This window comes from Pimephales promelas, chromosome 6 (genome assembly GCF_988280905.1).
Source record: "Pimephales promelas chromosome 6, fPimPro1.hap1.1, whole genome shotgun sequence".
Lineage (NCBI taxonomy): Eukaryota > Metazoa > Chordata > Actinopteri > Cypriniformes > Leuciscidae > Pimephales > Pimephales promelas.
The window spans coordinates 757,737-785,004 of record NC_142774.1 but is presented as its reverse complement, the minus strand read 5'-3'; the positions used below and the strand labels follow the sequence as shown (position 1 = coordinate 785,004).

General features: G+C 40.7%; 3 protein-coding genes across 8 annotated transcripts; 2 read left to right on the top strand and 1 right to left on the bottom strand.

Moving 5' to 3' along the window:
- Positions 1 to 105: 105 nt before the first annotated feature.
- Positions 106 to 19,407, top strand: vav1 (vav guanine nucleotide exchange factor 1). 5 transcript variants are annotated; one of them, XM_089131901.1, is made up of 29 exons: positions 106 to 184; positions 2,035 to 2,394; positions 7,032 to 7,148; positions 7,725 to 7,841; positions 7,957 to 8,015; positions 8,150 to 8,215; positions 8,547 to 8,652; positions 8,736 to 8,831; positions 9,092 to 9,160; positions 9,262 to 9,365; positions 10,891 to 10,990; positions 11,113 to 11,208; positions 11,284 to 11,352; positions 11,467 to 11,553; positions 11,652 to 11,737; positions 11,816 to 11,951; positions 12,026 to 12,135; positions 12,229 to 12,330; positions 13,342 to 13,436; positions 13,536 to 13,555; positions 14,112 to 14,154; positions 14,226 to 14,362; positions 15,845 to 15,910; positions 16,603 to 16,634; positions 16,727 to 16,837; positions 16,920 to 17,007; positions 18,694 to 18,835; positions 18,919 to 19,070; positions 19,146 to 19,407. In XM_089131901.1, exons 2-29 carry the CDS (start codon positions 2,308 to 2,310, stop codon positions 19,197 to 19,199), a joined length of 2,547 nt encoding a protein of 848 aa, XP_088988027.1. In that variant the 5' UTR covers positions 106 to 184; positions 2,035 to 2,307; the 3' UTR covers positions 19,200 to 19,407. The 5 variants fall into 5 exon arrangements, with proteins under 5 accessions (XP_088988027.1, XP_088988026.1, XP_088988028.1 ...); XM_089131900.1 differs by having other exon boundaries at positions 174 to 294; XM_089131902.1 differs by lacking the exon at positions 106 to 184 and having other exon boundaries at positions 1,955 to 2,394; positions 8,739 to 8,831.
- A 13-nt stretch (positions 19,408 to 19,420) lies between these two features.
- On the bottom strand, positions 19,421 to 21,321 carry ubl5 (ubiquitin like protein 5). Of its 2 annotated transcripts, none has more exons than XM_039656115.2 (5): positions 21,188 to 21,321; positions 20,500 to 20,557; positions 20,321 to 20,404; positions 20,208 to 20,245; positions 19,421 to 19,550 (listed from the first exon to the last, which is right to left on the bottom strand). In XM_039656115.2, exons 1-5 carry the CDS (start codon positions 21,276 to 21,278, stop codon positions 19,507 to 19,509), a joined length of 315 nt encoding a protein of 104 aa, XP_039512049.2. In that variant the 5' UTR covers positions 21,279 to 21,321; the 3' UTR covers positions 19,421 to 19,506. The 2 variants fall into 2 exon arrangements, with proteins under 2 accessions (XP_039512049.2, XP_039512048.1); XM_039656114.2 differs by having other exon boundaries at positions 21,164 to 21,249.
- A 927-nt stretch (positions 21,322 to 22,248) lies between these two features.
- On the top strand, positions 22,249 to 26,629 carry pin1 (peptidylprolyl cis/trans isomerase, NIMA-interacting 1). The gene is made up of 4 exons (XM_039656008.2): positions 22,249 to 22,408; positions 24,056 to 24,256; positions 24,588 to 24,698; positions 26,208 to 26,629. Exons 1-4 carry the CDS (start codon positions 22,351 to 22,353, stop codon positions 26,315 to 26,317), a joined length of 480 nt encoding a protein of 159 aa, XP_039511942.1. The 5' UTR covers positions 22,249 to 22,350; the 3' UTR covers positions 26,318 to 26,629.
- The last annotated feature ends 639 nt before the right edge of the window (positions 26,630 to 27,268 follow it).

The window sequence follows — 27,268 nt, the reverse complement described above, 5'->3', positions numbered from 1 at the left end:
TCTCTCTCTCTCTCTGAGGAACCCGAGGGGCTGTGTTCTGATTGGCTGCTGCAGCAGCGTCCTCTCTCTCTCAGCCAATCACAGTGCAGGGATCTCCATGTGAAGTTGCAGGTTGAGACACATTCAGTGATTCTCAGGATAACTCTAGATCGTCTCAGCCGATGGTTTTATGACAAATTATCAGGTAACGTTTTTGTAACTGGTCGAACGTGATTCTACTCAAGCTAGTGGGTTTCATTCCTACGAACCGAATGCAATAAACCCGAGGGACTGTACATCGCGTGGATTGAAGCCGTAAGGGTGCATGAATGATCATAATTCAGTGGGGCTTTTATCTGATTTTGATTCTAATCTTTATCGTGCAAAAAAAAAAAATAATAATAATAATCAGAAATCAAATGCAACATTGTTCAGTCAGTGCCCCAATCTGTCAGTCTGTAGCTGTACACACCAGCAGATGGCGACAAATTACATTCTCTCTCTCTCTCACACTCACACACACACACACACACACACACACACACATAACACCTGGAACGGGTAAAATGAGGATGTTTATACCACAGTCTGGTTTGTACACATTATTTTGCAACGCGAATGCTAGTTGTTTGTTTTGAATGGAGAGTCTTTCTGATTGACTAGAAGAACTTAGGACAATATTTAATTCAGAAATGAAAACAAAATGTTTTCAAAGCGGTGTGTTAATGGTTACAATAATTAATAAAAAATAACATGACAACAAATGCCAGTTTGCATGTAAACTGGATGTAAATGACACCGGAAGTCTCGGATTTAAAATGGCGGCGCCGCTCTTCTCTAGCTCTTACGCTAATCATTCGGTGGATAAGATCACTCTACAGATATTATTGAGTTTGTTCTTTTGAATATTAATCATACTGTAAGAGACAGTGAAGATAATCGAGAATGCAGTGTCGGAAATTAGATTTAGGCTACTACAATACAATAGGCTAATTACTTCACGCCACAAAAAAAAAAAAACATCTGGGGAAGCATACGGTTTCGGATGTGTCCAAATAAGATTTGCCTTATGAAATATAAGTGTTTAATACAATGAATGGGGCTTTATTTAGTAAATTAAGATGTAAACAGAAAAGGAGATAATCAACAAAAAACTGATTAGAACTTCTAAATACAAGAAAGACTGATAATCACAAACATGGAGGCCCAGTTACAGAACTCCTCATTTGGCAAGATATTATTGTTCTCTCACAAAATTAAGCAAGTTATTCTTAAAAAAAAAAAAAAAAAAAATCTGTCAAGAGGGGCAGAAAAATAATCCTGTTTTCCATTTGAATCAAGTTTATAACCCGAATGGTGGATGTTTTTCCTTGTTTCAAAACATATTTTAAGACATTTTTCATAACTGCTTCAGGAGTAAATGTATCTTTTGATTTAAAAGTGCTACTGGAAAACTAGATGACACTGAGGAAGAATAAAACCGGTTTTATAACAGAAGTACACGTCAGTGTGACGTCAGCAGGTCGTTTCCCAGCATGCTCGTGTTAGTTCAGTGTATTCACGCTCACAGATGTTCTGGTCGTCGGGTCCCTGTAGATATTCTGAGTGTCGGATCTGTTATATGTGGACGATCAGACGAGGATCGCATGTGAACGAGTGTCCGCTCCAACACTGTTATTGTACTGTACGAAAACCGGCCCGAGAGTTTGCATTTCCACACAACAGCAGACAGTGCTGCTGCTCTCTGACTGCACACACTGCGGTTAGTGACACACACACACTCATACAGAGAAACCACACACACATACTCATTCTAGCAGCAGCACATGCATATATATAAAACCAAAATTTTGCAAGTCAAGTGTGTGTATGTGAGAGAGAGAGAGAGAGAGAGAGAAAGACAATGTGTGTATGTGTGTGTGTGTGTGTGAGATAGAGTGTGTATGTGTGTGTGTGTGTGTGTGTGAGAGAGAGTGTGTGAGATATAGTGTGTATATGTGTGTGACATAGAGGAAAGAGGAAGTTGTGCAGTTGAAAGGCTTCCTCTCTGTGCAGTTGCAGAGACGAGAGACGACAGAAGAGAGAGAGAGAGAGCGAGAGACATCGCTGGACAACAAGCGGGAACACCACACAGGTCAACGGAGAGAGAGAGATACTTCATTAATGAACACACACACACACACGCTGAATCCCTGAAGGCTGTGCTGATCACTGATTCGCTGCTGTGGGGTGTGTGGAGTTTAACGCTGGATCATGGATGCGTTAGGAAGGGTTTAGGTCACTGAAGGTCACCGGATCGTGTGTGTGTGTGTGTGTGTGTGTGTGGAGATGGAGCTGTGGAGACAGTGCGCCGGATGGCTGATCCAGTGCCGAGTGCTTCCTGAGAACCACAGGGTCACCTGGGACAGCGCACAGGTGAGTGTTTACCTTATTCTTACACACCTCAGCTCGTACACACACCGGCTGCGATCACGCCGCCCACACACACACACACACACACGCGTTTCAATTATTCAGATCTCTCACGTTTTCTAGAGACGGTAATGAAAATGACGGTCTTCCTCAATGTTTCTGTCTTTCCAGCACAGATATCGAAACATCCTTAAACCGAGACACGTTTGCGAAACTGAACGATCCCAGAGAGAAACCTCATGTTTTTGTAAATGTATCTTGATTTGAGATTTGTTTATATATTAGTACAGGGAAATGCTGAGTAAGAAAACCATGTGATTTTGAGAGTATTTCATATTTGTAGATATTTCAGTACGGCATTACTGTATGAACGCAGCAGATTACTGTATTATTCAGTGTTGCCCAAAGCGAATTATTCCTAACTTCCCCTTTTCCTAGAGATGGTAATAATCGGAAAAATGATGTTTCAGTCTCGTTTTCCAGCACAAATATCTAAACGTTCGGTAACACTTAATGAATACACAAGAACCATCGAGTAACACACTATTTACAGTCTAGTAACTAGCACTAGCTAACTCTGATTAACAAACTAGTAAGTAATAGCACACAGATGAAAGTAAAACTTCACTAACTCATCAATAACTGCTATTTCTTACATGCTTCCCAGAGAACTAGTGAAAACGTTTCATAACTCATGCAAAACTGATCAACATTACCATCTGAACTGCTGTAAACAATACACAAGGTGTTTACGTTATCAATATGGGATCTACACTTTATTGGCTTTTCATTAGTAAACACTGTAAGAATCATGGGAACTAACTAGTAATGACTCAAGTGTGTGTTACTACATACTTCTAAAGACATTTTCTAAAAGTTTGCTATTTAAAAGTTCACCTAAAATGTCAAACGCTCCAAGTGACCTTTGCGTTTGGTTGCACATATCATGACTAGGTCATGTAGCAACACTAGCTAGTTCATACATAATTAGACAGAGATAGATTGATAGATATACAGCATACACCAATTATAACAGCTTTCCCAAATCATAAGTCCACTCTGATCCCATATTGATTACGTAAACACCTTGTGTATATGTAGTGCTAGTCATTTGTCCTGCATTGATTAGTAATGACACATTTTCACAAGTTTTCTGGGAAGCATTAAAGAAACAGTAGTTATTGGTGAGTTAGTAGTCAAGTCCCAATGCAATTTCATCTGTGCGCTACTAGTTTGTTAATCAGAGTTTCTTGCTAGTGCTAGTTACTAGATTGTTAATATTGTGTTACTCGTCGGTTCTTGTGTAGTTCTTCATTAACGAAGGAACCGTATTCTAAAGTGTTACTGAACGTGCTTTAATCAAGACACTTTACTGGAGAAGATATTAATTCTTGGGTCAGGAAAAACTCAATTAAAAACACAAACAAGATTATGTTTTACAGCTGGAAACACGTTTCTCAGCACTTTTGAAACTCTTAAAGCAACTTTCAGCTGTTGTAACTCCAGCATGCTCTGACACACTTCATTCGAAGCATTCTTCCAGAACACCGGCCTAAAACACCACAGTTACACCAGTTATAACACACACGTCTACGCCACAGCTCCACGGTATTCACAACTTTACCGTTTCCTAGAGATGGTAATGAAATAGAAAAATTATGTTTCTGTCTTGTTTTCCATTACAAATATCTAAACTGGAGAAGAAACAAGATGACTGGAGATATCAAGTCTTGGGTCAGAAAAAACTCAATTTAAAAGAGAAAACAAGATTATATTTTTGTAAACATGTCTTGTTTTGAGTTTATCTCTCTCTCTCTCTCTCTCTCTATATATATATATATACAGTATATATATATATGTGTACAGGAAAACAAGACGAAAATGCTATGTATAAAAAATATTTTTTTTTGCAATGTTTTTGATATTATTTCATATTTGGTCTCAGAACGGTCAAAATGTCCCGTTTTAAAACGTTTAAAAAATGTTTTTAAAAATTGTATTATTCTGCAAACATTACACATATAAACATTTCAGAAAAAACATGCTATTTGTAAATGATGAATTAAATGATTAAAGACCAGATAACTTTGAACGGACGTTTGTTCGAATGTTGTGAACCTTCCAGAACGTTAACCATAACGCCAACATGCAAACTGGCCGCTAGGATCCGAGTTTTGGTGGTTTTTGCATCTAAATGAATGAAATTGCATGTAATTTGAAAGATGCAAAGCAGTGATGAATGATCCTCAGTTCATCACACACACTGATGCTGTGTTCACTGATGACAATAATAATAGTCTTTAATGACAAAACTCTTAGGACTGGACATGAACGCACCATACACAAACAATAACCGACCAGGAGTGAGGGAGAACACGGGGTTTAAATACACAGATTAGGGAAACAAGGTACAGCTGGGGCAAATGAACTAAACAGTAACAAGCGGGAAAATGGGAACAGGACTGAACCAAATACACAAAGAACGGGGCAAACACAGGACACACATTTAAGATTACACCTCCGCCCAATAAGGCGCAACCTCGCGGCATAGAGCATCAAAAGGGGCGGGGGGGGGGGGGGTGTTCGCCCTGGAGGCTGACGGGGGCGAGGCCAAACCGGAGCAGGATGTGCTGGCGGATCAGGTAGCGCAGGAGGCCAGATTAAAGCCTTTCCCTTGCCCAGAGACGCCCCTTTGGGCGGCCACGGCGGAGTCCTATCTCCCTGCCCCCCCCCCCACATTTTCTGGGGGAGAGTGACAGGCTCAGGAATGTCCTCAGGGACCGGGACAAGCTCGGAGCTGGAACGGACCAGCGGTGAAGGTTAAGGACTGGACTAGACCAGCGGTGAAGACTCGGTAGGACTGGACGGGACCAGCAGTGAAGACTCGGCAGGACTGGACGGGACCAGCGGTGAAGACTCGGTAGGACTGGACGGGACCAGCGGTAAAGACTCAGTAGGACTGTACGGGACCAGCGGTAAAGACTCGGTAGGACTGGACGGGACCAGCGGTAAAGACTCTGTAGGACTGGACGGGACTAGCGGAGAAGACTCGGCAGGACTGGACGGGACCAGCGCCGAAGACTCGGCAGGACTGGACGGGACCAGCAGTGAAGACTCGGCAGGACTGGACGGGACCAGCGGTGAAGGCTAAGGACCGGACGGGACCAACGGTGAAGGCTATGGACTGGACGGGACCAGCGGCGAAGACTCGGCAGGACTGGACGGGACCAGCGCCGAAGACTCGGCAGGACTGGACGGGACCAGCAGTGAAGACTCGGCAGGACTGGACGGGACCAGCGGTGAAGGCTAAGGACTGGACTAGACCAGCGGTGAAGACTCGGTAGGACTGGACGGGACCAGCGGTGAAGACTCGGTCGGATTGGACGGGACCAGCGGTGAAGACTCGGTAGGACTGGACGGGACCAGCGGCGAAGACTCGGTAGGACTGGACGGGACCAGCGGTGAAGACTCGGCAGGACTGGACGGGACCAGCAGTGAAGACTCGGCAGGACTGGACGGGACCAGCGGTGAAGACTCGGTAGGACTGGACGGGACCAGCGGTGAAGACTCGGTAGGACTGGACAGGACCAGCGGCGAAGACTCGGTAGGACTGGACGGGACCAGCGGTGAAGACTCGGCAGGACTGGACGGGACCAGCAGTGAAGACTCGGCAGGACTGGACGGGACCAGCGGCGAAGGCTAAGGACTGGACTAGACCAGCGGTGAAGACTCGGTAGGACTGGACGGGACCAGCGGTGAAGACTCGGTCGGATTGGACGGAACCAGCGGTGAAGACTCGGTAGGACTGGACGGGACCAGCGGTAAAGACTCGGTAGGACTGGACGGGACCAGCGGTGAAGACTCAGTAGGACTGGACGGGACCAGCGGTGAAGACTCGGTAGGACTGCACGGGACCAGCGGTGAAGACTCGGTAGGACTGGACGGGACCAGCGGTGAAGACTCGGTAGGACTGGACGGGACCAGCGGTGAAGACTCGGTAGGACTGGACGGGACCAGCGGTGAAGACTCTGTAGGACTAGACGGGACCAGCGGCGAAGACTCGGCAGGACTGGACGGGACCAGCAGTAAAGGCTATGGACTGGACGGGACCAGCGGCGAAGATTTGGCAGGACTGGACGGGACCAGCGGTGAAGGCTAAAGACTAGACGGGACCAGCGGTGAAGACTCGGCAGGACTGTCGCAGTGTCCAATGGTGAAAGGAGACCCATTATGCCACAGCACTCGACAAAAGCCTTGAAGTTCCCGAGGTCCATCTGAAGAACACAGAGGATGGTGTCATCATAATGAACATGGGGTACTAAGACCAAATACCTCTGTGTGTGGGCCTCGAGCGACTGCTCCTCCTGGGAGAGAAGGAGGATCTCCACTGACTGCACACACTGATGCTGTGTTCACTCAGTTTATCACACACACACTGATGTCGTGGTCGCGGTGCGAGGAGTTTATCACACACACACACACAGATGCTGTGTGAACTGGCCCGATAATTGAGAAACGGGTCCGAGTGACTGTAAACAACTGTTCAAGTTGTTTCAACTGTTCAACTGGATCATTTTTGTGAATATCATTGAGCCTGGATTTGATTTGACTGTGTGTGTGTGTGTGTGTGTGTGTGACAGGTGTGTGATCTGGCCCATGCACTGAGAGATGGGGTTTTACTCTGTCAGCTGCTCAATAACCTGCTGCCCCAGTCGGTCAACCTGCGCCAGATCAACCTGCGGCCCCAGATGTCACAGGTACGTGTGTGTGAGAGAGAGAGAGAGAGAGAGAGAGAGGGGATAGACCGTATCTGTGTGATATGGAAATCATTTGATGACAATCACCAGAGCAGCTCCTGATCTTAATGGCAAATCAGCTTGTGTGTGTGTGTGTGTGTGTGTGTGTGAGAGTTAAGGGTTTAGGATTCACAAAGTGAATGTGAATTATGGCTAATGCAGTGGTAACTGGTCAGTGTTTAATGGTAACCTCTAGTGTCACACACACACAGATCGCAAAAAGTTTATTGTGTGTGTGTGTGTTGCGGATGAGTTTACAGCAGTTGTTTCATGTACAGCAGTTTCATTACACTTCCTTATTCTCAACTTAACTTCCTCCTGTACACACAGACACACACACACACACACCACACTCATACTCGCCGCTCAAAGCTGTGACTCAGGAAGTACATTGTAGATCACTATTTCTGTATTTGTCTCATTGGTTTTATTGTTACTGATCTATCTCTCTCTCTCTCTCTCTCTCTCTCTCTCTCTCTGTCTGTCTCTCTGTCTGTCTGTCTGTCTGATTGATATATTGATGAATTGTGTTTGTAGTTCTTGTGTCTGAAGAACATCAGGACGTTCCTGTGTGCCTGTCAGGAGAAATTTGGCTTGAAGAAAAATGAGCTTTTCGAGGCCTTTGAACTGTTTGACGTTCGGGACTTTGCAAAGGTACGGATGAAGTGTGATTCATGTGATGATGTCACTTTGTTGACGATGATGTCACACTAATGAAAATCTATCTATCTATCCATCCATCTATGCATCCATCCATCTATCAATCCAGGTGATTGACACTCTGTCCGTCCTGTCGCAAACGCCGCTGGCCCTGCAGAGAGGATTCCGGTAACACACTCACACAGACACACACACACACACACACACAGACCCGTCTGACTGCCTCTCTGTAGAACTAAAGCAGATGTTGAGAAGAATGTTCATGTATGGTGTGTTTGTCTCTGTTGTGATGTTCACTGCAGGCCATTTCCAGACGAAGCGTGTGTTGGAGATGATGACATCTACACGGGTCTCTCAGACCAGATCGAGTGAGTTTACGCACACATATGTGCAAAGAAATTAGCCTTTAAGAATATCCAGGGATGTCCTTTATTGTGTTACATGTCAAAACATGCTAATGTGATATTCGTAACTGAGAGAACATTGACACAGTGTTCACTGCACTTTTCATTCCTTTGACTTCCATCCAAACGCATGCAAATGTATATTTTTTTGCATTTTGAGTGTATTGCTATTTGTTTAATGTTGAATTCATGTTTATAAAAAAAAGACACTTTGCAGTCTGCGAATAAATTGCGCATTTTGAAAGTCTAGTGTGACCTTGGCTTTTGCTGTGATACATAAATGATTGTCTCTCAGTGATACGGTGGAGGAAGATGATGATCTGTATGACTGTGTGGAGGAAGATGAGAATGAAGGAGATGATATTTATGAAGATCTGATGAGGACAGAAGAACCAGAAACAGTGAGACACACACACACACACACATACACATAAACACACACACACACTGAAGAACTACAGAATGAATTATCTGTCTGTCACAGCAGCAGAAAGTTGAAGTGGACAAGAGGAGTTGCTGTCTTCAGGAAATCAGACAGACTGAGGAGAAATACACAAGCACACTGGAATCAATACTTCAGGTAAACAATCATACACAAACACTCACACACATGAGAAGCGTCTCTCTGAGGGCTCACACACTCTGTCCATTGGGCCGGTGTGATGTGCAGGTGCTGTGGTTTACTGACTCTCTCACGCTCACATCTAATCGTGAGAGGAACGTGTCAGTGAGCATGAAAGCGAAAGAGGTTCCTCGGCAGGGTCTGTAACCACGAACACACACGCTTATCTCACACACACATGCAGTCGCTCAGATGTGTGTTTGTTTGTGTGTCCACAGCACTTTCTGAAACCACTGCAGCCTTTCCTTCAGCCAGTGGACGTGGAGAACATCTTCATTAATATTAATGTGAGTCTCTCCACCATGAGCTGATCTGTGTGTGTGGTTTGTCTGCTCATCCCCTGAGTAATAATCATCATAATAATAATCCCCTGAGCAATCTCTCACAGGATCTGGCCAAGACCCATCGCTCTCTCCATCACGAGGTGCAGGAGTCTATACTGCACTTAGGAGCCGAAAACCTCTATCAGATCTTCATTGACTACAAGGAGAGGTACCACACTCACACACACACACACAGTAACCCTAGATCTACCCATCACACACACACTTACCCTACCCCTAAACCTACCCATCACAGAAAACTTTACGTATTTTAAAATTTTTAATAAATTACTGTTTAGTTTGTTTTTAAAGCCATTTGAAATATGAGGACTCAGGAAATGTCCTCATAATTATACAAATTTCTGTATTTACACACACACACACAGACTGGGAGCGGAACGCGTTCAGCCCTTGAGAGGATTGAATGCATTAGTTGCGCTGATTTCTCATTGCGAAAGTTCTGCTCCTGGTTGGCTCGCCTAAAAGTGAAGCGAGTCAAGATACCGAGCCCCGTGTCTCCAGCCCTCCTTTAGCATACACGCTTCTATCAACATGCAAATGAGCCCCGCCTCCACTCACTCACTCAGCTATGAGATCCACTGGTTGACGATCACACGTTGATCTGAAGGTCGTTTGTGACATCAGAACCACCAGCGATTTCAAACCTTATTTTGGAGAAAATACTCAGCAATGCTGTCGACTTATGAATTTACACATGGTTTGTTTTAAAGCATATTAAAAGCACCACATTAACATGGAAACAACATTAAACGCTGGATTTTTTACCACAGGGGGACTTGATTCATAAAAAATATTTAAAATAACTAATAAAAAAGATATAAAATGCAACAAAATTACTAAAACTTAATGTAAAAAATGTATAATTTGTGCTCTATTTTCCTTTAATTTAACCTTTAGTTCTAAAAAAGTAAAACTAAAATAAAAAAATACAATAAATAGACATTTTTTAAAAACACATTTTTAAAAAATAAAGGAAAAAACATCAAAATAACTCTAAGTTAAAAAAAAACTATTTTAAAATATTTAATTTCTCATTTTCTAAAATAACTAAATCTGAAATAAAAACGAATGAAATCTGTACATGTTACTGACCTTGAATGTAAATGAAAACTGTGTGTCAGGGTAAAAAAGAGACAAAAAATGCAACAAATTACTAAAACTTAAAAGGGAAATTGTAAAAATGTATAATTTGTGCTCTTAATTTAACCTGTATTACTAAAAAAGTAAAACTAAAATAAAAAATTTACAATAAATAAACATTTTTTTAAAAACACATTTTTAAAAATAGAGGAAAAAACCATCAAAACAACTCAAATTAAGTTTTTTTTAAAAAAATGTTTAATTTCTCATAAAAAAAAGATTTAAAATAACTAATAAAAAAAGATTAAAAAATGCAACAAAATTACTACAACTTTAAAGGGAAATTGTAAAAAATGTATAATTTGTGCTCTATTTTCCTTTAATTTAACCTGTAGTACTAAAAAAAAGTAAAACTAAAATAAAAATATACAATAAATAGACAGTTTTTAGAAATAGAGGGGAAAAACATCAAAATAACTCAAATTAAGTTTTTTTTTAAAAAAATATTTAATTTCTCATTTTCTAAAATAACTAAAACTGAAATAAAAACAAATGAAATCTGTACATGTTACTGACCTCGAACTGTGTGTCAGGCTTCTGCTATACGGCCGTTACTGCAGTCAGGTGGAGTCCGCCACCAAACACCTGGACAAGATCACCAGCGCCAGAGAAGATGTGAAGATGAAACTGGAGGTCAGAAATACACACTGACCACAGACACATTCTGATCTGATATAAACACTAGCGCCTTTCCTAGAACTGAGACAACCAGCATCAGAGGTTTTACTGAGCGTGTGTGTGTGTGTGTGTGTCAGGAGTGTTCGATGAGGGCCAACAGCGGCAGGTTTTCCCTGAGAGATCTGCTGATGGTTCCCATGCAGAGAGTCCTGAAGTATCATCTGCTGCTGCAGGTAAAACACACACACACACACACATCCTCATGTTGCTCTTCTTTTCAGACATTTGATGACAAATGTTTCCCTCAGGAGCTTATAAAACATACAGTGGACCAACAAGACAAGGAAAACTTACGCACTGCACTGGATGCCATGAGGGTGAGTGTGTGTCTGTGTGTGTGTGAGTCTTAACCTTAAAAACTCAGATTTAGATATTGTTTAACAGATACTTTCTATTGAAAAAAGAACGTGTGTGTGTGTGTGTGCGTGCAGGATCTGGCTCAGTGTGTAAACGAGGTGAAGAGAGACAATGAGATCATCCGTCAAATCACAACGTTTCAGCTGTGCATCGAGAACATGGTACAGAAGCGCTCGAGGACCATCACTTCAGCTCTGAACTCTGACTGACTCTCTCTCTCTCTCTCTCTCTCTCTCTCTGTGTGTGTGTGTGTGTTCAGACTCAGTCTCTTGCGTTATTCGGCCGTCCCAAAATAGATGGAGAATGCAAGATCTGCACCCCAGAGAAGAAATCCAGACAGGACAGGTGTGTGTGTGTGTGTGTGTTCAGGTACGCGTTCCTCTTCGAAAAGGCTCTGCTGGTGTGTAACGTGTGTGTGTTCAGGTACGCGTTCCTCTTCGATAAGGCTCTGCTGGTGTGTAAGAAGCGCAGTGGGGAGAGTATGGAGCTGAAGGAACTGATCGAGCTTCAGAACTATCAGCTGAGAGACGAAGCGTCAGGAGAGAAGGACAGCAAGAAGGTCTGAGTCTCGTCTCGCGGTGTTTCAGCAGATCTCCACGCTCGGCTGTGTTTAATGCTGCTGTGTTTCTACAGTGGACACACACGTTCATCCTGTTGGACGTGTACGGGCAAGGCGGCTACGATCTGTACTTTAAGACGCGTGAGCTGAAGAAGAAGTGGCTGGAGCAGTTTGAGATGGCGCTGTGAGTCCATCAATGGCCCAAGTCATGTGATGTTCTTCTGTAGTGTGTCTGATTCCAGTAGTGATGAGTGTGTGTGTGTGTGTGTGTGCGCAGGTCGAACATGTGTCCGGAGAACAGCTCTGCTAACGGTCATGACTTCCAGATGCACTGTTTTGAAGACACCACCTCATGTAAAGCCTGTCAGATGCTCCTCAGGTGAATATCCGTCACACACACGTTTCCCAGCATGCATCAGTGCACACGAGTCAGCCCGCTCGCTTACACTCAAACTGCCTGACAAACGTTCATATCATGTCGTTAAGTTGCTTAAGGCAAAGCATGTTTTATATTTTTATTTTTCATTTTCAAGTATTTTTAGTAGTTCTGTTTTCTGTTTTAGTTCTATTTAATTTCATATTTTATTTTTTTTTAGTTTTTTATTTGAGTTAACAAAAATAGTAATTTTCAATATTAGTAACAATGATTTTCAAGTTTAATTTTAGCTTATTTTTTATAGTTCATATTTTTATACAAATATTTGTCATTTTTATCAGATGTTTAAAAAAACGTTTTGATTTAAGCCTCGGCTTCAACCTACTCCTTTTTTTTGGGTTATTTCATTGTAAATTAAGCAGAAAAATAAAAAAATTAAATCAAATTTACTTTTTAATTTTATGTTTAATTTATTTTAGTTTTGTTTCAGTTAGCGAAAATGTTTTTTTTATTTCTTATAGTTTTTTTTTTAGTTTAGTTTTCCCTCATTCATTTTTAATAATTATTAGATTTTTAAAATGATTTCTGTAAAATGTTTAATTTTATAATTTATTTATTTATTTTTTTAGTATTTGCGTTAACGAAAATATATTTTTAATACTTGTAGTTTGTTATTCTTTATTTTTTATTAAGTAGTCAATTTTAATTTTGACGGGGGGGGGGTTTATTCGTTTTTATATTTAATTTTTACAAAAGTTTTTCCAACACCTTTAGTAATTTTAGTATTTCAAAACTCAGGTAGTTGCCAAGGCAGCATTTGTAATTTAGTGTAAGTTTCTCACACAGTGTGTATACACATGATTGTTCAGTTAGCTTAGCTATAGTGTGTGTTAGCAGCAACAGCGCTAGTTCACTGCTCAGTTTCAGTCAAAGCTTGTTTTAGAGCCAGAGGAAGTTCTGAGTCATGTTTCATCAGACAGTGTGTGTGTGTGTGTGTGTGTGTGTGTGTATCAGGGGCATCTTCTATCAGGGCTACCGCTGCTATCGCTGTAAGATGGCCGCTCATAAAGAGTGTCTAGGCCGAGTGCCTGCGTGTGGACGAAACTCAGGTGAGAGACACTGAGCGAGAGACACTGAGACTATGATGATGATGATGATGATGATGTTTCTTCACTCGATCTCACATGTGCTTCTCTTTCACTCCACAGAATCTGGAACGCTGAAGAAGGTTTGAGACACTGAAACTTTCTTGCACTATATTTTATTTCTGCCCCCATTCTGTTATAAACTGGACGTTACACACACTTAAATATCAACATCTGAACATTTAAACATCGTTAATATGCTGATAATATAATATAATATAACATGTTTTAAATATATATCATGCAAATAGCTATTCTAATATAGTTGAGTTTGAGAATATGCTGTTATTTATTCTTTTTCACAATTTTTTATCTTTTATTTTTTCTACAACTTTTAATCTTTAATAACATATAATATAATATACAAATGCCTGTTTTAAAATGAATTAAATATGTAAAACCCTATAGCTTTTATGTTCCTTCAACAATATAATGTACTGATGTATATAATTTTTTATTTCCCATCTTTATTTTTAATATAATATGATTGATTATAATATAATGTAATGTAATATAATATAATATGCATATTCAGTACTCCTGAAGTCAGTCATGTTGCTGTTGAAGTGTCGTATAATCATCAGAATGAGTGTCAGGTCATGTTTGTGAGTGTTGAAGTGTGCTTTCCTGTGTTTCCAGGGTAAGACGATGAGAGTAACGCCTCAAAGACCGGCTAAACCAGGTAAAGCGGCCGTCAGACACACACATACTCACACACACACACACACACATGCTCACCCTGTCGTCCCCCAGGTCTGCCTAAGATGGAGGTGTGCCTGGACTACTACGGTCTCCCGCCGCCGCCGGTGGCGTTCGGGCAGCCGCTGCCGCTGTCTGTGGGGGACGTGGTGGAGCTGACGCGCGCGGAGGTCGACCTGCAGTGGTGGGAGGTGAGGACTAGCCTTCGCTAGCGGGCTTCACACTCAGACTGCTGAGACCAGGCTTTCAAACTAACACCCGCCGACCCGAAAACTGTGGCGGGTACCGCTGTCAAATCACGAGCCAGTGTGGCGTTACTCGTTGTGTTTACTCGCTTTGCTGGGGAAGTTCGAACCCAGATAGCACAAGTCTATTTGATGTGTGTTTACATCTGGATGACGTATTTTATAGAGTGTTTGCTCAGGACGTTTCCTGTCAGATGTCAAATAGATGTTTAGAAGATGTCTTTAAGATGTAATGGTTTAGAATACACGTTAAACTGACATCTTATAAACGTCTATTTGACATCTGACAGGAAACATCCTATTGCAGATGAGCAAACACTCTATAAAATATGTCATCCAGATGTAAACATCACATCAAATAGACTTGTGCTATCTGGGTGTAAGTTTGTGAGTCATCATATATATATTAAAAACAGCGTATTTCACAGAATCGGCTGATTTCGGGCCTTACTTGAACACACACGTCACTACGCTACAGATAACGCATTTGTTCATTTGCACTGAAGCGAAAGCAAAGATTAAGTATTTGTTTTACAGAAAAGACATCATTTCCCAACATCCTCCTTTTTTTCCTGTAGTAACTTTATTAGTTTTCTTTCTACTACTAGCCAAAAAAGAAGAAGAAATAAACTCTAAGAATGTAGTAGCCAAACTGACCAGTAAGTGAAAAAGTTCATTTCAAACCCTGGATGTGACCATAGACTGTATAAAACACTGTGCGTAGTGACACACAGCAGACAAACGGCTAGTAGTGACATCAGCGGCAATCCACCTGTCACTCAAGTGGCCACTCCCTTAATTATGCAGAATGGATGAGTTATAAAAATATTCACCCCCGTCACAGTCGTCATGAAGGACTACATTAGCGATATAGACCAAAACCACTGTTAGCACGTGTGTTTTTCTGCTGTACAATTTGCCATTTTAACATGTGTGTCTATGGGAGAGAGTGTCTCCTGCAGCGCCTCTAGTGGCCAGAGGAGGAACTGCAGGTTAAGGGACCGGGGGTTGCCGCTTGTTTGTGTCGTATATCGAGTGAAACGCTTCTGCGACGGGAACACATGTGGGCGGGGCTTGATTGTGTCTGTGAGGAATTGATTGGATGGCTGTGGTTTGCTATTGGCTGATCTCATGTGAGTGACAGGTTATAGCCCCGCCCACATCCAAAGATGAGCGTCCACACAGTAATAAAGCGATGCTTTATAGTCTCTCGAATGTCAAAGCTGTGTTATCTCTGAGAATATCTTAATTCTTTTCCGTAAGAAATTTGATTGGCAGATTCAAATAAAGAAATCAAATGTGTGTGTGTGTGTGCGGCCACAGCTGGACACACGAGTTTCGCTCAGTTCTGGTAATGCAGAAGAGAAACCAGTGCGTCTGCAGTTCTCTTCTGCTGGTAATCTGGGATTTCTTTTGGTCTCGTTTCAGGGCAGGAATCTGACCATCGGCGAGGTCGGCTGGTTTCCCTGCAGTAAAGTGCAGCCTTTCGTACCGGTGAGACACACACACACACACACACTTTTATTTTTATTCCCCTTTTTATTTAAATGAGCTTGGTTTTGATAATGTCAGCATACGATTAGTGACAGACACATTGTTCTGGTTATTTCCAGGTTTAAAAATTAAATTAGATGTAAATATTCTCATATTTGGACTCTGCTGAAAGATATAATGCATATAATAATATAATAATATATATTTACACACACACACACACGTATATATATATATATATATATACAAAATCTGCTTGACAATTCCTAAACTCGTTTCTTTTTTTTTTCTTAACAAAAACTTTCAGACAATAAACAAGTTATAGTTCAATAGTCACTAAGAAATATTATAAGCCTGATTTATCTATTGAAAATTATTTGCCAAAAGATGAAAAAGAAAGAAAAAGAAAAAAACAAAAAAGAATAAAAGCAAATTATGAAAGAATATTAAACTTGTTTTTATTGCTTTCTTATTTACAGACATTGAAATCAATTCAGTCAATTGTTGTTTGAAGATGTTAAAAGCGGGGTTTATTTTTGGTATATTTACATTTATGGATATAAAACTTGCCAATAAATAAAAGGAGGTTATTCCATAAAGTTGCTTTGATTAGATTCTTGTCATTAATATGTTAGTCCACGTCTGCACAAGCGTTTCTTCTAGTGACTCGAGAGTGTGTTGTGTCTCCGCAGGCGATTCCTCCAGACCTGACAGCACTGCCCTGGTAAACACACACTTCATCTTTATTCACTCCTTCCTTCAACAACAGAGGTCTCACCGTTTCACTCATCGTGTGTGTGTGTGTGTGTGTTTCAGGTTTGCTGGGAACATGGACCGGGCCGGTGCTAAAACTCTCCTGACCTCTCGCTCTGACGGGACGTTTCTGGTGCGACAGAAAGACGCTGGAGAATACGCCATCAGCCTCAAGTACTGTGAACACGTCAAACACGCTGACTGACAGCTGTCAATCAAAGCGCTCCAGTGACACGCCTCTCTGTCTCTGTCTCAGGTTCAACATGGACACGCGACACATAAAGGTCACGTATGCAGAGGGCCTCTACAGAATCAACGAGAAGAAAGCCTTCAAGGGGCTGTTCGTAAGTGAACACACACACACACTCACACACACACACACACACACACACACTGTTGGTATCGTTGATCAGCTGGAAAACATACTTCTGAGAGTGATTCTTACATTAATGTTTCTCTGTGTCAGTGTAGTGCTGTGCTGTGGACGTAGAGTGCTTATCAAAATGTTACGGTTATGTTTATAGTTATTACAGTTATTGATACGGTTATGTTTATAGTTATTATTACAATTATTGATACGGTTATGTTTATAGTTATTGATACGGTTATCTTTATAGTTATTATTACAGTTATTGATACAGTTATGTTTATAGTTATTGATACGGTTATCCGTAGTTATTGTTACAGTTATTTTTACCATTATCCTTACAGTTACAGTTTTTGTTACTGTTAATATTACTGTTATTGCTACAGTTACTGTTATAGTTATCATTACCATTATTGTTAATGCTGTAGTTATCATTGGTTATTGTTAGTTATCAAATACGGACTTCACACTTTATTTTATTGTTAGTTATCCTCATAGTTATTGTTACTGTTACAGTTATTGTTACCGTTAGTTATTGTTACGTTACAGTTATTGTTACCATTATAGTTATTGTTACCATTACAGTTATTGTTAACGTTACGGTTATTGTTAACTTTACGGTTATTGTTACCATTTACAGTTATTGTTACCATTACAGTTATTGTTAACGTTACGGTTATTGTTAACTTTACGGTTATTGTTACCATTTACAGTTATTGTTACCATTACAGTTATTGTTACTGTTACAGTTATTGTTACCGTTACGGTTATTGTTACCATTACAGTTATTGTTACTGTTACAGTTATTGTTACCATTACAGTTATTGTTACCGTTACAGTTATTGTTACTGTTACAGTTATTGTTACCATTACAGTTATTGTTACCGTTACAGTTATTGTTACCATTACAGTTATTGTTACCGTTAGAGTTATTGTTACATTACAGTTATTGTTACCGTTCTAGTTATTGTGACCGTTACAGTTATTGTTACCGTTACAGTTATTGTTACCGTTATAGTTATTGTTACCGTTATAGTTTTTGTTACGGTTATTGATTTACTGTTACGTTACAGCTATTGTTAGTTACTGTTACCATTACAGTTATTGTTACGTTACAGTTATTGTTACCGTTACAGTTATCGTGACCGTTACAGTTATTGTTACCGTTATAGTTATCGTGACCGTTACAGTTATTGTTACCGTTATTGTTATCGTGACCGCTACAGTTATTGTTTCCTTTACAGTTATTGTTACGTTATAGTTTTTGTTACGGTTATTGATTTACTGTTACGTTACAGCTATTGTTAGTTACTGTTACCGTTGCAGTTATTGTTACTGTTACAGCTATTGTTACCTTTATTATGTTACAGTTATTGTTGCCACTATTGTTACCATTACAAAAAATTGTAACTTAATTGTTACTGATAGTTATTGTTTCCGCTGCAGTTATTGTTACCGTTATCATTATAGTTATTTAATTTTACAGTTATCCTTAAAGTTATTGTAATTGTTGTGAGGTGGACTTTGCTATTCTGTTAGAAAGATGAAATAACTTTATAATTATAGTTATGGTTCTCTGTGTAGCGGGTCACACAGGTTTGTAATGTTGAGTTGATCATTTGTGTTGATGAAGGCAGTGTGTGTGTGTGTGTGTGTGTGTCAGGAGCTGGTGCAGTACTATCAGGAGAACTCCCTGAGAGAGTGTTTTAAAGATGTGGACTCCAGACTTCAGACGCCGTACAAGCAGCCGGAGCAGAGCGCAGCACCGGTGCACAGCAACACACACAGCAACACACACAGCACAGGTACGACCACAGCCTTCACACACACACACAGCACAGGTACGAGCCGCTAACACTGAATCATGTGTGTGTGTGTGTGTCCACAGGGCCGAGCGAGCGCTACCACGGCACCGCCAAAGTGCGCTACGATTTCTCGGCGCGGGACCGCACTGAACTCTCGCTGCGGGAGGGAGACACCGTCAAAATCATCTCCAAGAAAGCTCACAACGGCTGGTGGCGAGGAGAGGTGTACGGCAGGGTACGACACACACATTCACACACCTGTTCTCAGAATAAATGTCGGTGGTTGAGTAACGCTAGCGTTCCTCTACAGGTGGGCTTGTTTCCTGCTAATTACGTGGAGGAGGAGCATTCAGATTACTGCTGACCAATCAAAACCTCCAGATCCCTGCTGGCCAATCAACAGCCCCGTCACGTCACACTGACCGTTCCCCTCCAGACCGGCTGAATGATCGATGCGTTCACCTGTGACGTCATCCAGGGACAGTCGTGTTGTCCAGACGAGCGACTCGTGTGCTTCATGATATTTCAGTGTGTGTAATAATGAGCTCATTAAACATGTTGGAAAACACAAACACTGAGACGTGATCATACATAAATATGAGTTTATTTCCAAATAATATCAAAACAATTCAACTGAACAGGTCGAGACATGATGTGTGTGTGTGTGTGTTCTACTGGTAATACAGCTCCAGGTTCATGCCGTCGTGGATTTCATCTGATGATCGGTCAAAGAAATGAATGATTTGACATATTAAGCACAGATAATGTTTCATACACACACTAAAGATCAATAACAGATTCACATATGATACACTATGGTTTCATTTGTAGTAACTTCTTTAGTTCATGATTTCTACAGCTTTCATTAATCTTACTAACGTGAATGGGCTCTATGCACGGCGTTATTTCCGGTGAAGGATTAAGGATGCTCGATAACTTCCGCCGATCATAGAGTCCAATGCAATACCGAGAATTTATATTGAATTTTATACTCCATGGTTATACTAATGAAACGTTAGTCACAAAAACAGATAAAACAGACACCCCTCGTTGTGTTAATGCTTCTTTTTAAAATTATATTAAATAAACATAACTATATATAAAATTACATCTAAACGTATGTACGTTTCGTTTCAAAGACGGGAGGACAGTAAATATTGAAGACTCTGCCATAATCCCGTTTTCTCCGGTTTTCCTCCGCTTTAATCTACACAACCGGAAATGGACGAGCATCCTTACGTCAAATGCGGAACTTATGCGTGCATATAGCCCATAAAGACTGTGTGTGTGAGCGCATGAGCTAAAGCGTGACTGGTGTGATGTACATTCAACAGTGGAAATGACCAAACCCAGCGAAGTGTGTGAAGGATACAGTCTCCCAGAGACACGTGGTCCTTGAATATGGTGTACCTGCACACACACACACATCATTATAATCACGTCTGACTGCTTTATTTCTCCACGACTGACGCTCGATGTTCTCACCATTTCTTGAGCACAATCTTGTCCCAGCGTGTGCCGGTTTGAGCCGCGATCAGCTTCTTCAGGTCCCCGATCGTGTCCTCCTGACTGACACACACGGTTAAGAGCATAACACACACACACACACACACACACACACACACACACACACTGGGACTTTCACACAGCGTTTCAAAGGATACTTGCATTTGACTCGAACCTTCTTCCCCAAACGGTCGTTACACACCACCTCGATCATCTCTGAAACAGACATCACATCATCATCATATTACATCATCATAATCACATTACATCATCACATTCACTGCCGTCATTACCGTTATCATGATGTACTCTATATATATCTTTAGTAAGAAAATGTAATCTCTTTATATTATTATCATCATTACTACTGCAATATAACTAATACTGATTTAGTATCAGAGGTGGTCACTTAATTGTTATTATGTTGATCTCATTGTGTGTTCTCTCAGAGAGCACAGGTGTGTGTGTGGAAAATATCTGATAAACATCTTAGAAAAGGCAGTTTTACAAACACAGGTCCACGACCCATCTAAATGTATAGAAATGTTTTGCCCATTTTAATGTGAAAGAGCCCAAGCAACAATCGCTCGGAAAGATTGCACAAAAAGTTGCCCTGTATATCATTAACATTAACTTAACAGTAAACTAGTGTGGCAGATGAGTAACGCTCTTCTTGCAGATGTAATGCAGACATTAAATAGACGTCTCTGAGATGTAACGTTACTTAAGCTATCAGTGTTGATTTAGCTCATCCAGCAGCATCTACACAATAACGCATTAATAAACAGTAACATTGGATACGCGTGTAAATAAACGACGAACCGGATGAAGTCTGTCGATTTCTACCTGATTTCACTGTCGTTTGTTCCCGCAGAAAATCAGACGCGTTTCTCTCGCACTGACGAGCGTTTGCCGTAAACCAACGCCGTGAAAACATCCGCTCACGACTGGCCAATCAGAGGCACGCGCGCTTGACTGACAGCCGGTTTCACCAACCACAGTCCAAGAGGGGCGTGGAAGGATGAGGTCACCATGGAAATCGCCGCTGATCAATGTGGTGTCGTGGTGGTGTCGTGAATGCCTTTTTTTTTTCGTTTGAGAAATATCTTGTCTATGGAAATATCCAATCCATAATTCGAATAATAGCAAAATAAAACACTAGAAACTCACACTAACACAAAATACACCACCTAATCCTACCAGCAAGACACTTGTATGTCATGATTTCGACTTCTTATAAGTTAACATAATTACGTCTAAGTCAAATTTCGACCTTGTAAGTCAATTTCGAATTTAACGTTATTGGTCATCAGGTACAGTTATTTGTTTTCTTTTCATTTCATAATTTTGAATCTTCCATGTCATAATTTTGACTTTTTATGTCATCGTTGTCTGTCTTGCTTTCTTGTTATTAATTTGCTTCATTCTTACAGAGTGGTGCTCTGTTCGTTAGGGATTTTATGTGATTTTGCATTGCCTTATTGTTATTGTGTTTTCTTGCATTCATGAAAAAAGAAACAAGCTTTTTTATTTTATTTTTTATTTTATGACATAACAGGAGCAATCAACCAAGTACATTCCATTGAGACTTACACAAAGAAAAATATATTAAGATAGTTGACAGAGAGAAACATAGTTTCAGAATTTTTATTGTTTTTGAATGATTTGAAACTCATTTGAAACTGGTGGTGTGAGCTGCAGAATATGAAATCCACGGGGAGGAGTCGGATCCAGGTCCAACTCCTCCCACCTTACATACACCGAAACCTACACAACTCCGCCCCCTGATCCCTAAACCCAACCCTAATCCTACACATCTCCACCCATTGGACAAAGATCTTGATGCGACTCCGCCCCGTGGATCTCATGTACTGCATTGAGGTGCTACTGAGCGCGGTTGTTTCCCAGTGTTATCTCTCTGTCGCCCCCTGTCGGCCAGTCCCGGTCACTGCAGCGGCGCTACATCAGACCAGACTCAAGCCGAACCGAACCGACACCATTGTCAAATCATGTCCGACGATGAGAAGCTGCCGTCCGGGTGGGAGAAGCGCATGAGCCGGAGTTCAGGTCAGTCGTGGCGGCCCGTGTTCTCATGTAAACCCGGAACCGAATCAGTGCTTGGGCGCGTGAGAGCAGTGCGTATGCTAATGCTAATCGACACCGAACCGCCAAAACAACCGAGCACGAGAGCCGATGCTAAACCAAACCAAACCCAACCAACCCTGACTGAATTCTGATTTAAACACGAGCGAGTGATTCGGAGATGTTCAGTGTTTAAAAGCTGATGAGTTGAAGCATCACACACTGAATATCCAAATATCAAAACATTTGGATTTCTAAACACCTTTAATATTTGAACTAAACCTGGGCCAGACTGATATTTAGCCATCTGAAGGGTAACGTTAATGGCGTTAGCTTTGCCAATAGATAATTTGTGTTTAAATTTACTTTATTCAATTAGGAGTAATTTTGAATAAAATCAATCGTGTGTGCGGAATATTGTCCACTAAGCCTGTCATCTCGATTATCTCAATGAAAGGGTTAATTCTGTCTGTTAACTCATTATTTCACTTTCCAAATAAGTAGAAATATAGACATAAATGACTGATTTGTCTTTTTTGTGGTTGATCTTAAAGCTTCCACTATACAAATTAGTCCAGAAAAAGGGTAGAAAACAATGAGCATTGCAACAATACTACAGCACTCATTCAGATACATAAGATTAATTTCATATGTAAATAATTTAATGTAATGTTTTATATATATACACACACACACTATGAATAAAAAGTTTGCAATAAATAAAAACAAAAAACAAATCTTATGTTTTCTGCAGAGCTGCAACATTTAAATTAACTAAATAATAACTTTTTTACAACAGAAATGAAGCATCAGTGAACTGACTTAAGCGGGACTGTGACGCTGTTCTCTTCTGGAAACAAACTGCTAAGCTAAAGCTGCTCTGACACACTGTGCTGTAATATGGATGTATAAATAAAGAAAAGAGTCCCTTCTGCTCACCAAAGCTGCATTTTTTCGATAAAAAATCCAGTAAAACAGTAAATTATTATAATATGTAGATTAGCTGTTTTCTAAGTGGCTATATGTTAAAATATAATTTATTCCTGTGATCAAAACTGAATTTTCAGCATCATTACTCCAGTCTCCAGTGTTACATGATCCTTCAGAAATCACTCTAATAAGATGTGAAATTTAACTTTTCTTACTGCGCTTAATCACAAGAATAAAACAGTAGAGCGTTGGCGCTTGCAGCAAGAACTGATAAGAATGTAAAGGTACTGTAAGTTGAAATGCATTGTAAGCACAAATTTACACGACATAGATATGCTTCAAACGGAGAAGCTTTGAGTTTCCGCGTACAGACGATTCCCATTCACACGGATCCGCGAAAACGATTAAAAGCGCTGTATTCTGCAGCCAGGCCAGTAGATGGCGACGAAACACGGTAGACTGAACACGTAACGTGCGTGTGCCTGACGTCATCATCTGCCGAGATTCGTGTTTGTGTTGTTTACACAGACACCGTTTTCAAAACATTGTGTTTTCAGGCGCCCAAAACGCTGTTGTCGTGGAAACAAACGGCTAAAACGCAGTTTTACATTTTAAGGTTGAAAACGGTCTCGTGTAAACAGACCCTCAGTCGCTTTGGATAAAACATAAATGTAAATGTAAAGTTGTCTGTGTGTGGCGCAGGTCGGGTGTATTACTTCAACCACATCACGAACGCGAGTCAGTGGGAGCGCCCCAGCGGGTCAGGGGCGGACGGCGCCGGCGAGCTGGAGAAGGTCCGGTGCTCACACCTGCTGGTCAAACACAACCAGTCGCGCCGGCCCTCCTCCTGGAGAGAGGAGAACATCACGCGCGGCAAAGACGAGGCGCTGCAGCTCATCCACAGTAAGATACGCTAGCACACTAGCACGCTAGCAGTGGCAGCTGGGGGGTTTAAAGGGGTAAAGTAAGTCTCTGAAGTCCCAGAGTGTGTGTGTGTGTGTGTGTATGAACATAACTTGTGAGGAAAAATTAAAATATCGCTTGAAACATTTGCAAATAAAGCACTGTTTCCATCGCAAGTGTTCAAGTGAACAAAATCGCCACTTCCGGCATGAAAAATTACTGATAAAAATAGAAGTTGCTTATCATAAACGACTCGAGGCTCAGTCAAAATACAACAAACGCTGTCATGTTTTCTCTCTCTCTGTGTGTGTGTGTGTGTGTGTGTGTGTAGAGTACATTGAACAGATCAAATCTGGAGAGGAGGAGTTTGAGAGTCTGGCGTCTCAGTTCAGCGACTGCAGCTCAGCGAGGAACGGAGGAGACCTGGGCGTATTCGGCAGGGGTGAGGCTCAGCGAGGAGATTCGGGATGCTCAATATATCGGCCGCCATATCACTATCGCCACACACTCGTTTTTAACGGAGAACACTTTATTTTAATGGTCCCTTTTCAACTTCCTGTTGACTAGGTAACTTTGCAACTACATGTCAACTTATTCTAACGCCAACCCGAACAGTCTACGAATGCTCTAACTCTACTCATACTTTACTAATACTCTAACTCTACTCATACTCTACGAATACTCTAACTCTACTCATACTCTACGAATACTCTAACTCTACTCTAACTCTACTCATACTTTACTAATACTCTACACTACTAATACTCTACACTATTAATACTATAATGAGATGTAGGTGCAACGCTACTAATAGTCAACTGAATGTGTTAAACAATATTTTCATATTATATTATACATTTATATTCATATAAGTCAATATTAAAATTTTCCACAACAACTAATAATACTCTACAAATACTCTACACTTCTAATACTCTACTAATACTCTAACTCTACACATAATCTACTAATACTCTACACTTCTAATACTCTACTAATACTCTAACTCTACACATAATCTACTAATACTCTACACTTCTAATACTCTACACTACTAATACTCTACTAATACTCTAACTCTACACATAATCTACTAATACTCTACACTTCTAATACTCTACACTACTAATACTCTACTAATACTCTAACTCTACACATATAATCTACTAACACTACTAATACTCTACTAATACTCTATATTACTAATACTCTACTAATACTCTAATACGTTAACTCTACACATAATCTACTAATACTCTACACTACAAATTCTCTACTAATACGCTAACTCTACACATAATCTACTAATACTTTACACTACTAATACTCTACTACTCTAACTCTACACATAATCTACTAACACTCTACTAATACTGAACACTATACTATAATGAGATGTAGGTGCAACGTTACTTATAGTCAACTGAATATGTTAAACGAACCATCAGAATAAAGGGAAACCTTTTAATGTTCTCGTTATTGGCCTGATAATAAAGTGTGTCCGATATATTAAAGCTATATATATATATATATATATCAATAATGAATTATTTCCTCCAGCTGAGACTCTTCAGATGCGACTGTTCAACATGATGGCTGAATAGCTTGAAATACGACTGAAATCACTTCATAAATAAAAGGAAAATACAGTAAAGTGTAAGACGTGTAATATCGGCTACATGACATTCCAATGAGAACATTATGATTGTGTGTTTGGGACGTGGATTTTAATGATCAGGCTCTCAAAAAGTATATAGAAGTTTGTATTTAGATTTATCAGCCAATATATCGGTTATCGGCTTTCGAATATAAAGAATTATCAGTAGCGGGCAAAATGTTCATATTGGTGCATCCCTATCGAATATAATACAGTTTTCAGCGTGACATTTATCCATTGTCCTGTCTTATATGTGTGTGTGTGTGTGTGTGTGTGTGTGTGTGTGTGTGTCAGGTCAAATGCAGAAGCCCTTTGAAGACGTGTCATTCGCGCTGAAGGTCGGAGACATGAGCGGCCCCGTGTTCACCGACTCCGGAGTTCACATCATCCTGAGAACCGGATAACCGGCATGCCTTCGCTCATTCACCCGCAGATAACACACACACACACACACACACACATTTATCCCAGGATTCCTTATCTTAATCTGTTTTCCTGAAAAACCTTGCTTGGCTCTGTCAAAGCTGCACGTTAAATCCATCCGGTGTTTCCGTGATCTTACATGTTACAGATGCGTCTCGAATCCCGGCGTTCCCGCATCGGCTAACCGCTCGCATGATCTGCTGTCCCGAAGCTCGGCTAGCTCTCGCCTCGGACAGCAGATGATCGGATGTCCAAACTATGACCAATAAAATTGACCATGTCACTAAAGAAAATGCTCCTGTTTCATTTCAAAGCATGAGGAATGATCTTTTCATAAAGAGGAGTTTCCAAAACAATCAAAATGCTTATTAAAAGATGAACTGTTTTATTTGTTTTACCTGCGTGTCAATAATTATTAAAGGTGCAGTGTGTACGTTTAGCAGCATCTAGTGGTGAGGTTGTGAACTGCACTCAACAGAAGTTACACTGGCTGACAGGAAGTGATGTCGTCATCTGAGACAGCAGAGAGTCGCCAGTTAAACAATGAGTTTCTTTACAAAGATAAATTAAGAGATTAGGTTTACTCAATTATTCAGTGAAACGATGTTATTGTTGTTTGTTCATCATTGTGTCAGTGTTTTATCCGCTGACTTTGAGATTCTGATCATGAAAAACAACATGGTGACGAAATGTGTGTCCGCTCAGGGCCACCGTAGAAACGTGGATGTAAGTGGACCTGCGGTCATTCTAAGATTATTAACAACGGTTCATTTTGTAAAGTCTTTATACACCAATGAACACAGTTATGTTTCCTCCTAAATATCACACTGCTCCATTGAATATTAGCTATTAAAGTATTAAATACTAACTAGAAATCTCAAGATGTTTCAGAAAATATCATGGTCTGTAAAATGCTATAAACTGCTGTTTGT

Excerpts from the sequence above, each read along its gene's own strand:
- ubl5 (XM_039656115.2), bottom strand. The coding sequence starts at position 21,278 with ATGTTTTCACGGCGTTGGTTTACGGCAAACGCTCGTCAGTGCGAGAGA. Across the intron at positions 20,558-21,187 it reads ACAAACGACAGTGAAATCAG|AGATGATCGAGGTGGTGTGT; the intron begins GTAGAAATCGAC and ends TGTCTGTTTCAG. Across the intron at positions 19,551-20,207 it reads CCACGTGTCTCTGGGAGACT|ATGAAATCCACGACGGCATG; the intron begins GTATCCTTCACA and ends ACCGATCATCAG.
- vav1 (XM_089131901.1), top strand. The coding sequence starts at position 2,308 with ATGGAGCTGTGGAGACAGTGCGCCGGATGGCTGATCCAGTGCCGAGTG. Across the intron at positions 11,952-12,025 it reads GAGAGAAGGACAGCAAGAAG|TGGACACACACGTTCATCCT; the intron begins GTCTGAGTCTCG and ends GTGTTTCTACAG. Across the intron at positions 16,838-16,919 it reads GAATACGCCATCAGCCTCAA|GTTCAACATGGACACGCGAC; the intron begins GTACTGTGAACA and ends TCTCTGTCTCAG.
- pin1 (XM_039656008.2), top strand. The coding sequence starts at position 22,351 with ATGTCCGACGATGAGAAGCTGCCGTCCGGGTGGGAGAAGCGCATGAGC. Across the intron at positions 24,257-24,587 it reads GGCGCTGCAGCTCATCCACA|AGTACATTGAACAGATCAAA; the intron begins GTAAGATACGCT and ends GTGTGTGTGTAG. Across the intron at positions 24,699-26,207 it reads CCTGGGCGTATTCGGCAGGG|GTCAAATGCAGAAGCCCTTT; the intron begins GTGAGGCTCAGC and ends TGTGTGTGTCAG.